The following is an 11,878-nucleotide window of genomic DNA, read 5'->3' as shown; positions in this document are numbered from 1 at the left end:
ACGTAATGCTTTAGCATTTGTTAATGATGAAATAAATTTTAGTTGGTAGACTGGCAACCCCAAAACAGAGTATGAGCAAAGGCTCAAGTGTTGAAAAGATACAGAACACTTTTTGTCCGTTTTCATGCAGTTCTGGAGCAGGTGTGTGGTACATTTTAATACCTTAAAACACTTCAGTATGATACCTGAATCTGGTAGTTGCTTCTGAAACGGGTAAAATGGTATCCAGTATTTTAAAGTACCTATTGAAACATCTTTCAAAAGAGGTTGGTTTTTTGACCTTTTGAAGCAGGGATTTTCTTTTAAAATAATCTTTAAAATCATCTTACCTGCTTGCCATGGAACAAGTTTCGTTTTGTAGCCGGCATTGTGCAGCTGCAGTATATAATGTGTGAGGGGGCTGCGCGTTTATCGCGGGCTGTTCAGCAGCAAAGCCACCTGAAAGCTCCGGCGTAATGGCTGCATGTCCAAACTGAAACGTGCCGGATCCCAGGGAAAAGCAGTTACTTTTGTATTGCAGATAAACTTCATTCCTTCTTCTTCTGGCATCCGAGTATATACATATATATTGAGTAATCATTTAGAAACAGCAATCCTATAACATATCCTTTTAGATTTCTTTATATGCCAAACATTTGGATTGTGGACATTGACTGTTTGCTGTGCAGGCACCTGGAATACCATACCTGTATGCTACCTGTAGTGCAGGGGGGTTTTATTATTTCTGTGAGCAGCTGCACACTTCAGAATTGTGTATGTTTTTAAGAGGAAAATATGTGATTGTTTTGAACACATCAAGGCATGCACATTGAGGGCATTTTCCAGCTGGATACTGGTTTTCTGTATACAGAGTCTTTGTACAGGCATGTTCTCTGGTCACATGGTGGGCTTGCCATTAATAGTTTCTAGTATTAACTGCAGAACTATTTCATCTCTATCTATAGATCTAGCTTGTATTTGGTGATGGGAAGTGGAAGCCGAGATAACTCAAGAGAAATGGCATTTCTCTAATGAGATGCACTCAAAATACTTCCACTGTCCCTGGTTATTTCAAATGTTTATATAGGCATAGAACAGCTGCTAACTTGTGTGGTTCCTCAAGGTGTTAAACATTTTATTTTATTTCAGATCTCTGCCTCAGTAGATCCAGAATTAGACTGATGGTACATCAGAATTAGAACCAGTTGTAAGCAGTAGACTTCAGCAGTCCCTGGGACTCAGCACTCTGAGTTCATTATACCTGTATAGGGACACTTGTTAAAGATAGTGCCATTTGCCTGGGAATTCAGAATGCCCCAGGTCCAGAAGGGGAGACAAGTAGTAGTTGGGCTCCTGCATGTTGGGAAAACACGTATCAACTCAAATCACACCAAGACTTTGGGAAGGGATTTCACTCCTGATGCGCAAATGAGGAATGGAGGCCCCAAAGGAATCTGCCTTGGATCATGGCTGCAGCCTTGCATGTACATAGCAAACCTCATCCTGAAATCGTGAAAACAGCAATTAAGTAGTATTTCTGTGCAGATCCAGTTTCTTTGACCTGTTAGATGAGTCAGTTGCATAGATTACGCTTTAAGGAGCTGTCAGTAAATGCCATCGTTGATAGAGACCATAAGGAAAAGTGGAAGAGAGTTAAATAAAACTGTTGACAAAGTGCATTAAAGTGCAGTGTTGCTAGGCACTGCTGCAGGGTGTGTTAGTATCTTTTATTTATGAATTCTGCTAAAGCCATTAGTTGCCTGTCTGAGAAATGGAAGTACATTATTTTCCTGTGCCAACCACAGTTTAAGGGAAAATAATGCATTTTTTTCAAACACTTCATGAATGATCTGGTTTTTTATCTGAAGTCATGAGCTGAATGAGAAGTGTTTGAATGTGTTGCTCAAAAGAAGGTGAAATCTTAGCAGCATAAACATAAATTTTATTTAAATATTATTGATCATTCTCATCGGCATCCAGCATACAACTTTTATGAAGCAGGAATTAAATTCCAAGGTGTCAGGTGGGGGTATTCCTGTTAGATTTCAGATACTGAAAAGAAAAGCCTAATATTTTCTTTTTGATTAAAAGCCTAGAAAGTCCCTCTAAGCATGAAAGCTTAAAAAAACTGTTGTTTCTGTCAATTGCTCCCTGAGAGGATTAAACTTCAGTTCCAGGATATTTGATTCTTGATAAGGAAACTGTTGACCTAAGAGACCGGCTTTAAATATAGTTCATTTTGAGACCGCCCTACATAGGCTAGTACAGTCCCAAGATTCGCAGCAATTGCCAGTGATTAAAACTTTCCATTATTTGATCAGACATTCTTTATTGTAATTAATTTCTGAGGCTTGACTGGGACGATTGACTCCTGGTTCCATCCAGGGTAGTGTGTTGCTTGTTGTTTGTTAGATGACCTGCACCTCCCATTGGTGAAAGATTAGAAACATTTAAGTAATGTCCTAGTTTAGTCTGAGTATCTTGGTAGCAGCATTCCTGTCCTGTCAGGCTGCATTATTTATACTCAGGGATCTCTAACACTCTGATTAAGGACATATTAAAACCTTTGATTTCGGCAAGTGTACAGTGCCTTGCTTTGAGTTAAAATAGCTTTAATGTATTGCTTTAATTTTTTTTTTCTTTGGTGTGTGTGTGCATACAGTAGATGCAAATCTGGAAGTCTACAGTATGTGTTTAATAAATTCCATTTTAAGAGCACCTCTTATCTGACTGTACAAAAGCCAGTGTTATTGGTGAGAGAGCTAAAGAGCTGTTCTTGTACCACAGCTTAGGTAAGGAAATGTGTTCTTCAGCACAGGATGTGTAGACACAGCCGTGCACCCCAAATGGCATGGATTTCTTATAAACCTACTTAAAAAAAAATTCCTTTCCTCTTTGTTTGCATATCTCCTTGAAGAGAGACCACCTCTGTTAAGACAGAATGTTATACCAGAAGGAAAATAAACCATTGCACAGGCCAGTCAAGATTCCCCACTAATCCTTGAACTGCGTAAGACAACACTTAGCAAAATAAGTGCGCTTCAAGCACTGGTGGGAGTGCTGAGAAGGTAATGCCTTCTGCACCTCTGTAGTCAGAAAGTGAATTCCTTTCCCTGTCCTCTTTGATCACCAGTCAGTTATCTTTTATTCCTCTTCATGCGTCATTTATCAGTGGTCGGACTTCGTGCTGAGCTCAAATCTCTCTGTTACAGAATTCCTTAAAATGCTGTTTCATTGTGAAGTAGTGTTTAATAGTCCCCCTTTAGCCACTACTATAGTAGGCAGAGACTTTATTGCATTTAAAAGTATGCAGCATATGTTGCTCATTCATATCATTTATGGATGGATGTTTTAAGCACTAAATGTCGTTGAATGTTTTGTCACTCACAGAATAAGCTGGATGTACCTCGTGTGCTGTCAGCCCTCTCATCCATCTCCATCTTGGACAACTGAGAATTTTAGTGCACAAAAGAGCTTTTAAACACCTGAGGGAGTATATATTTTGAAAACTCAGCTTTCTGTTCTTTCTCTAAAAAACCCAAAACCAAAACAGGCCAAGAAGCTGCTTTTAATGACGACTACAGCACTTAGGACTTAGTCAGTAATAGAAAGAAGGTCTGATTTTAGGTAAATGTTGGGAGCAAAAAACTTCTGAATGCTTGCAGACATACACCCAGGTAACTGCATTCAGGTCCCGTGACCCAGTCAGAGTTCAAAACTACTATGGTACCGTGAGCTAGAGAAACACTATTTCAAGCAAACTAAAATAGAAAAAACATTTCATTTGTTCTTATTTTTTCTAAAATTTGAGGCTATAGCATGTCAGGGAATTAAGACAACTGATGTTAACGTGAAAAATTTGAAGACAAATGCACCACAAAGCTTTGAGACAACATAAATCTTTTTAATAATCTGTTTTAAAGCTGAGCATTGTAAAAGTTATGTACATAACTGGTGCAGTTTTGGTGCAGAAACTTTGGCTTTACCTGCCACAATTTTATCACACCTAGTTGAATATTTTTAAGGCCAACCACTTGCCACTGGAAATAATAAGCACAAGTAATATTAAAATGATGGCAAGACTGGAGGAGGGGCTGTCTTTATACTTTTATACCCTTATGAGCTGTAATCGGGTGCTGTCATTTTGAAGTCTCTGGAAAGTGTGCTGCTTTTTATTCCTTAAGGATGCTCCAAACTCGCTGCTCTGACAGAAATTTCTGATAGGAAACAAGTGAAGTTGCAGGCATTGGCTGGTGTAATACCTGTATTTGGATTTCTGCATAACAATAGAGTTACCTAACTTTAGGTTTGAAATTCCAGCCCTTGCTGTTTACAACTTTATTTTTAAAGAAAGCCATCCTAGCAGTGAATTGCAGAAATAAAGTCATAAAACTCTTTGGTGAAATAAGGAAGCTTATTTTCTTGTTAATGGGGAGATTCGTCAATAATAGAGGCTGTCAGTGACTTGTTTTTTCCAAATAATTTCAAGCAGAAACAGGTTCTTGAAGAGAGGCTGCGTGTTGAAGATAACAGGGTGTCTTCAAAATGTCTGTCACCCCCCCACTGGTGGCACTGTGCCTTACCCAAATGAGTGTGGCCATGAGGGTCACTGCCAGCAACTGGAATTAAATGTTAGGAAAGCAACTGGTGCATTTTGGCACAACTGAATCAGAAGAAGAGAAATTAGAGGGAGAAGAGGCAACACAGTATGTGTGCTTTACTGGTGCAGACCACTCTCTTGTATTGATAAGAAACCCCAACCATGGGATCTGCCAGAGGAGATTTTATCTGTTGAGGTGGCTGGTTAGTGTAACGTATTTTATGTGAACATCTAAACATCTTTTTGACATCCTTGTAATCTCACAGCAGTATGAATAATTTTTTTATAACTAATAGGTACATTGGAAGCAAAATAGTCTCCCTTCAGGTTAAACTCCCTTATCTCTTACTCCGTGCTTTCTTTAAAAGACCTTCCAAGCTAAACATTAGGGCTTAAAATTTCTGTGCTCAAATACAAGTCTCATTCTCATGCTCCGCAAATGTATTTTTTTAAAACTGGAGAATGGATACATATTAAGAGCTCATGAACTTAAAAATACATTTTGTGATGTATAAGCCTAGCAAAATATTTTAAATCATTGATACTGGAAGGAGGTTGTGCAGAAATCCAATTAAACTTATGAAATCCCTATCCTGTTGAAGTATAATTTAAAGGAAAGCAGTTCTGTTTCCCAGAAGTGCTGTGTATAATATTTCTGGCTTGGGAAGAAAGGGTTGGAGTGTGCTATTTGGCTGGAAATCGGTACCAGCTTCCTCCATGGTGTTTTAGTTGAACAGTGTTGACATTCTAACAAATCCCGTGGAAGCTCCCCTGAAGTGGAGGAGTTAGCTGTTTTCTTGCTTTTACAGTGAAATATCTGTTTGATACCGCGATCGTGTTCCAGTAACTGAGCCGTACTGCCCTCATATTTGATGACCAGTGGCATTCTTGGTTTAACACTCTATAGAAGCCCTAAATTGCTGGAGGAAAACCAAATACTTCTGAAACTTTACGGCTACTGTATTTCGCACAATCAATAAAGTAAACAAATCTTACATTACTATGTAGCCAACAAAAACAGTGGATAAAGAGTTCAGTGTCTCTTGTTGTGTATACCTGTTTTTTTAAAAACTAAGTCTTCAACCCAGGTTTCTCAGAGCTTTAAAGTCAGCACAGCGAAGAAATAGGATCCCTTCAGAAAATATGTGAGACTCTTTTTCCCTTGCTTGCAGGAACTTAAACCATATTCTTATTTCTGCTAAATGACAAAAAGCATGTGTATAGGTTGGGAGAGAGGAAACACTACCAGCTAGTTGTTCTTCTGCTTGCTCTGAAGGAGTGAAAATTAATCTCCACCTACCTTTTTTTACCCCCCTTCCTTCTTGCCCAAAAGGAAAACATTTGAAATTGATTCAGTTTTTAAATAGAACTTTCCAACGGAAACTAGCATTACAAACATAGATATTCAGTATTTTACCCCTAGGATTTATTCAAAATAATCCGGGCCTCTACACTGGCACTAAAAATACATTTTCCAGTTCTCACTATTGGCTAAAGCAGGGGTTAAAAGCAGCGTTCTGGCTCTAATTTCCAGTACATAAAAGTAACACTATTAAAACAATCTGAGTAAGGCACCAGCTCGTTGCCTCTGCTCATCCCCTGAGCACCGCTTGGTTTAGCTCAGGTCTGCAGAAGTCTGCCAGCAAGGAGGAGCGGTGCTGCTCTGCATGGCACTGCCTGAGCTTTTCCCCAGTGCAGCGCTGTTGCCCAGGAGGGTTCGTGGCTATGGCAGGCAGTGAAGTGACCATGACTGTGTGGTGAGTTTCTAAACAGTGTCTCTACAAAGTTGAGTGCCCTGGAGTTTGGTGGGGTTTCTGGCCGTGGGACTCAGCATTGTCTGGGACGCCGTGGCACCCAGCAGGGCACAGGGATCACCACTGCCCAGACTGCCAGCACGCTGGCACTTCCTCTGCCAGGAGCCTTCACAGTACCTGCTGACACTGCTTGCGTGTTAGGAAAAGTTTTAACGGGGAGCAGCTTTTTTTGTTGTTGTTTGGACTCTGACAGGGTCAGGTGCCACCTACACAGGACGACTTTGAGGCTGCTTTTACAGTGCAGCACAGTCCGACACTCAGTGAAAGTTGCGTGTACTTCGTACCTCCTCAGCGCCAGACTTGGAAACAGATTTTAATCTCCAGGTCCCCATTCCAGTCCGGTCTGGATGTTCCCAGGCTTTTGTTAACCAGTGCTATTTTCCTGCCCTCTTTACCTTCTCTGTCATTCCTTGTATAAGTCTGCAAAACATAAGAGGAAGCATTCGGAGTAGATAGAGACCTGACTGTATGTCCTCTGCCTGGAAAGTGAGGGTGTTGGCCTCACAGGACTCAGCATCAGGTGTAATGTGGCAGTTTTGAGTGAAGACTTCTAAAGAATAATTTAAAGTACATAGGGAGAAAAGGAAAAAGAAATAAGGAAAAGAAATAAATACATTGGTTCTAAATTAAGACAGTTCAAATGCAGGAGTAATGCTTTTGTGTAACCTCTGTGTGTGCACGTGTGTTTTAGCACAAAGTGTTCAAAGATCATCTCCCTGGTGCTGTGCTTTTGGATCATCAACACAGGCTTTTACAGCCTCCATTAATAACCCAGTTAAAATATGCTGAGGATCATCTATACAGTGCAAAATACCCCTCACTGAATGGGGATCTTTCCTGTCATTCTATTGTGAAGACCAAATGTGTTATCTCAGCCGGCTTCACTGGTGTTAGAAAAGCTTTACACACTGGGTTTGCATGAAATCTGTATTTTGGCCTACAATATGTGTTTCATGGAGCAAAAAAGAATCCTGTATGATAGATCATTCCAGTCCTAATCAGCATCAGAATTTACTCTGAGTAAGTTCAGAATTTACTCAGACAGACTAAATTCAGCTGTGACAGAAATCTGTGATGATTTCTGTTCTGATTTGTGATCCACCAAATAATTACAAATTCTGTGAGAGGTGATGCCGAGCTCTTGTTTTTCCTAAGGGATGTTATGTTTCCAGCATGATTTCAATAAACCACAGTTGCTGTTTATGCAATGAGATTGTTAGGTGGTTAGTTTTTCTTGGAAAGGTCTGGTTCTGGTTGTGACAACACCTGCCAGTGCAAAGTCACATCCCCATTAGGAGTAAAGGGCCAGTTCTGCAGTCAGTGGTAGAAAAGTTGCTAGTTCATCAGATGAAGCAGTAGAAACTCCCAGACAAAAACAGTTTCATAATTTCATCTGCATGATAAATAAGTGCCTCTGAAGTAGTGTTTTGGAGCTTCTCAGATGGTTTTACCTGCATAACTGATGCAGAATAAGCCCTCTGATTGCAGGATACTGTCTTCTGTCTTTCTTCCACATGCTTGTGTGGTGGTAAAACAGGGAAAAGTATGAGGCACTTCACACTGCTGTCAGGGTAGAGGTTTGAGACCAGTGGAGATGTAGAAGATCTGTAAGATGGATTAGAAAGAACTGTTTGAGAAGCTCAGCTTTGGTCAGTTACTGCTCCAGACGAAGCTACTGCCAAGTGCTTTGACACACTCGGTTTTCTTTCTCTTCTTGCCAAATGGGTCAAATTAATGTAAGATATATAGATAGCAATTCACTCTCCCAACTGAAAGGTGTTTTTGTCGAACAACACCAAACATTAACTTCTTTATTTATATGAAGCTTGCTTGTATGGTGACATCATGCCCACACAAGCTCCTAGGCAGGTGTACATACCCGTGTAAAATTCTGATTTCACACAGAAGTTGTCATGGCTGTGTGACTCCATATTTCTCCCATTTCAGCAAACACCTGTAAATTGTAGGCATGCTTAAAATACTGTGTTTCTAGTTCTAAAATGGATGAATGTGAACATTTCAGCTGCTTGGGCTGGTATATTCAAGACCAGGTGGTTATTTTGAAGTTGCATTCAGAGCTGCTGTAACACAGCAAGTTTTCAGAGATACCATGTTCCTCCTATGTCAGTGTAGACTGCTGAAGACAGCAAGCACTTGCCACCTCTAAAATACGGCTGGCTACTTAAGCACCCGATTAAAGACATTTCATTCTGAAAATGGGTGCTTTCAAATTTGAGGCGCTTTCTCCTATATATAGGTAGCCCCAAGCAGGATACCACAAGTTTTTATTGCTTGTGACATTTTGGAAAATACTATCCCCGTTGTGTTTGTAACACATTGTGCCCCTTTCTTCACACATCAGAAGTTCTTGAACAGATCTGCACACTGCGAAGAATCCTTATAGATGTCTTCCTTCCCATTTCGGACCTCTTAAAAAAGCACTGTATAACTTAGCTTACCCATTTTTGAAAGGTGCAAGTGTAAGTTACAAACCAGGCTGGATTGTCACATGAGACTGCTTTTTTTTCCCCTACTCCCTCTCATACTGTGGTGAGTGTAAAGGAGAATATTTTGATCTCATGCAGGTTTTTTAACCCTGCATTTCTGTACTGTAGCTCTCTCCAATTTGCATGTTTGAAAATTTTGTGCATTTTACTGAGGTGTTAAATCCCATTTTCAAGAGCAAAATTTTCTGAGAAAAACAAAGGCACTGTTAGTTTGGGGCTTGATGAATAGAGCTGTGAATAATGAGGATATGTCAGCTCCTTGTTTGTAATTGAGGTGCAATGCTGTTCAGTGTGGACCCACATCAGTTTTCTGCTCGAGAGTTAGAGCTGACAGTTCATTGCTCTGTGCTCTCTTCCAGGTGAGAAGCCCTACAAGTGCACATGGGAAGGCTGCGACTGGAGGTTCGCCCGCTCGGATGAACTGACGCGCCACTACAGGAAGCACACGGGGGCCAAGCCCTTCCAGTGCGCCGTCTGCAACCGGAGCTTCTCCCGCTCCGATCACCTGGCGCTCCACATGAAGAGGCATCAGAACTAAGAGCTGGACTGCTCATTGAGGCTGTTTTGTATCTATGCAATTTCCTATTGACTCTCAACATACAACTGAAATTAGTTGAATTTTTGAGTATATCCATTTAAAAGAAATCTCAAAAGAAACTGGAAATGTATATTTTGTATATTTATGCAGAAAAAGGGAAGACACTGTATCACGATTACCAGAGTGTTCGGTCGTTTGTTTGCTTTCATGATGTATATGGCTTTAGTCAGCAGGTTTCATCTCTTTACAAGTATTATATCTCGACACATTGCAGCTTTATCCTTTTTTTTTCCCTCTTGCAGTGTTTTGACCAAAGCACTGTCATTATTGTGACAATGTTTAGTAAACAAATCAACGAGAGGATGCAGAAGAATGCACACAGTGGAAAAGCCATGAACTGTAATCTGTCAGGTTTTTACTGGACATACTTAAGTACATGCAGGGGTTTTTTTTAATGTTAAGCCATTCTGTGGATATAAAATACATAGAAAAATTAATAAACAGCCATAGAACAAAGCATTTTGTTCTGTGTGTTGCATGTTTGCTATGACAAAGATTTTGTAAATACGCAAATCAGCTTTTTAGGTTTAATACAAAAGTTTTCTAAGAAACATCTGAAAAAATCAGTTGTTTTACATTTGATAACATGGCACATTTATAAAAGTTACTTAAATACCTCTCAAAATAGTACCAATTTAGTCAGACGTTTTGTACCTGTTAACTCAATGGTGTGCACTGAATATTCAAAGCAGGATTTTGTTTTCAAATTGCTTAAAAGGGCAAAACATGCAGAATGAACTGTAAAGTCAATGTTGGAAGCCAAAATAGTGGGGATAGTTAAAATGAACACAGAATGTTAAACCTCTTACTATAAGCTAAACTTAGTATCACTTTAAAAAGAAGGATTTAAGATGCAGTTTCCATACACAGACATGTTAAGCTGGTTCAGCACCAGTATGATCTAGTTTCATGTGGATATTGGATGTAATTTGCTAGAAGGTAAAGGATACAGTAATTTTGTTTAAAATTACAGTGCAGTTTAGTTAATCCACTGTTCAGATTGACACACGCAGGAAAAAATTTTCTGCTGACAGAAGTAGCTGAAATTCCACTGAAGTCAATGAAATGGTGCCCTTTTATGCTAACTATGACTTTGATCCACCGTGCTCAGCCTTGAAATCATAGATGAAGGGCCAAAGATGAGGTTAGACCAGGTAGGATTTGGCCAGACAACAGAAGAAAACCAAACAAACCTAGTAAGTGTCTGAAATGAACAAGCCGTAATATTAAGCTGTCAACCAAAGGCTAGAATAGACAATCAAAATACCAAAAAAGGGTCTTGCAGGAAAACCTAGCTTTGTTAAAACTGTTGTTTGTCTTTATTTATTTGTGGTATATGATAGACTCTTTTTTTTTTTAAGACAATTTTACGTATACTTGATAAATTATAGTTTTGTTTGTTATAGTTAGAAATGTTGCTCTCAGTGTACATAGATGACAAACGATGTAAATAATTTTGTAAGGCTTCAAATGTTTATACGTGGAAACACATGCAGAAATTGGTTGCTGTTTTGCTTCTTTTGCCTCCCCCCTACCTTATTTTTGTATTGTGGTATTTCCTATGCAAATGATGGAGCAAACAGCTGTATAGTTGTAGAATGTTTTGAGAGAGAATGAAATGGTTTATATATAAAGACTCTTTTTTTTTTTGCAAAATAAAACAAAGTGCCTAATGTGTTTGTGCGTGTGTGTGCTCTCTCTAGCTCCTGACAGTGTAAGTTCTGTGTTTTGCAGTGGAAGCTGGAAATCATGACAGTATTAAGCAAAGAATGTCTGTTCTACATAGCAGGGACTGCCTCTTTGGAAAGTACCTGGCACTTCTGCATCCTGCCCTGATGAAAATAAGAAATGTGAAGGGATAAGGGTTGGTGCTTTTCTGCCATCTGACCTTTAAAGGAAGTGATGGGTTGCTTGAAAACAGTTGCAGTTGTCCATTGACAGTAGCATGACTGGAAATCAAAGGTACCTGCTGGGTGTATAGAAGTATACAAATTCCTTCCCACTTTCAAAAGAAAACTCATCAAGTGTTGCCCAAGAGAAATTTCTCTCCAAAAAGGTCCTTCCATGCCCTAGGAAGGTAGGAAGGTCCCGCAGCAGCACTATGCAATACCTACCATATCAATGTCTCCTTTTCAGTATTTCTCCCTTGGGAGATGGAAGTACAGTTCACTTGAAATTTCAACTGGTTGTGTATGTTCAGATCTGGGGGTGCATCTGTCTTCTTTCCTCTAAGCTTCAAGAGAAAAGGCCTTCTGTGCTTTTAAAAAGGAATCTATCTTAAACCAAATAAAAGTCAGTTTAAATATGATTTGCTAGCAGATGTTAATATTCAAATCAATAATTTATTCAAAATTCCATTATTGTCTCATAAACTCTGTCT

General features: G+C 39.5%; 1 protein-coding gene across 1 annotated transcript in view; it reads left to right on the top strand.

Moving 5' to 3' along the window:
- The window catches only part of KLF5 (Kruppel like factor 5), a 16,630-nt gene extending 5,455 nt beyond the window's left edge, over positions 1-11,175 (top strand). The window contains exon 3 of the mRNA XM_008631638.2: positions 9,260-11,175. Within this exon, the coding sequence (XP_008629860.1) occupies positions 9,260-9,438 (179 nt within the window). The 3' untranslated portion in view covers positions 9,439-11,175. The remainder of the gene's footprint in view (positions 1-9,259) is intronic.
- The last annotated feature ends 703 nt before the right edge of the window (positions 11,176-11,878 follow it).

This window comes from Corvus brachyrhynchos, unplaced genomic scaffold (assembly GCF_000691975.1).
Source record: "Corvus brachyrhynchos isolate BGI_N302 unplaced genomic scaffold, ASM69197v1 scaffold71, whole genome shotgun sequence".
NCBI classification, from domain to species: domain Eukaryota; kingdom Metazoa; phylum Chordata; class Aves; order Passeriformes; family Corvidae; genus Corvus; species Corvus brachyrhynchos.
This window is presented reverse-complemented; position numbering and strand designations above follow the sequence as displayed.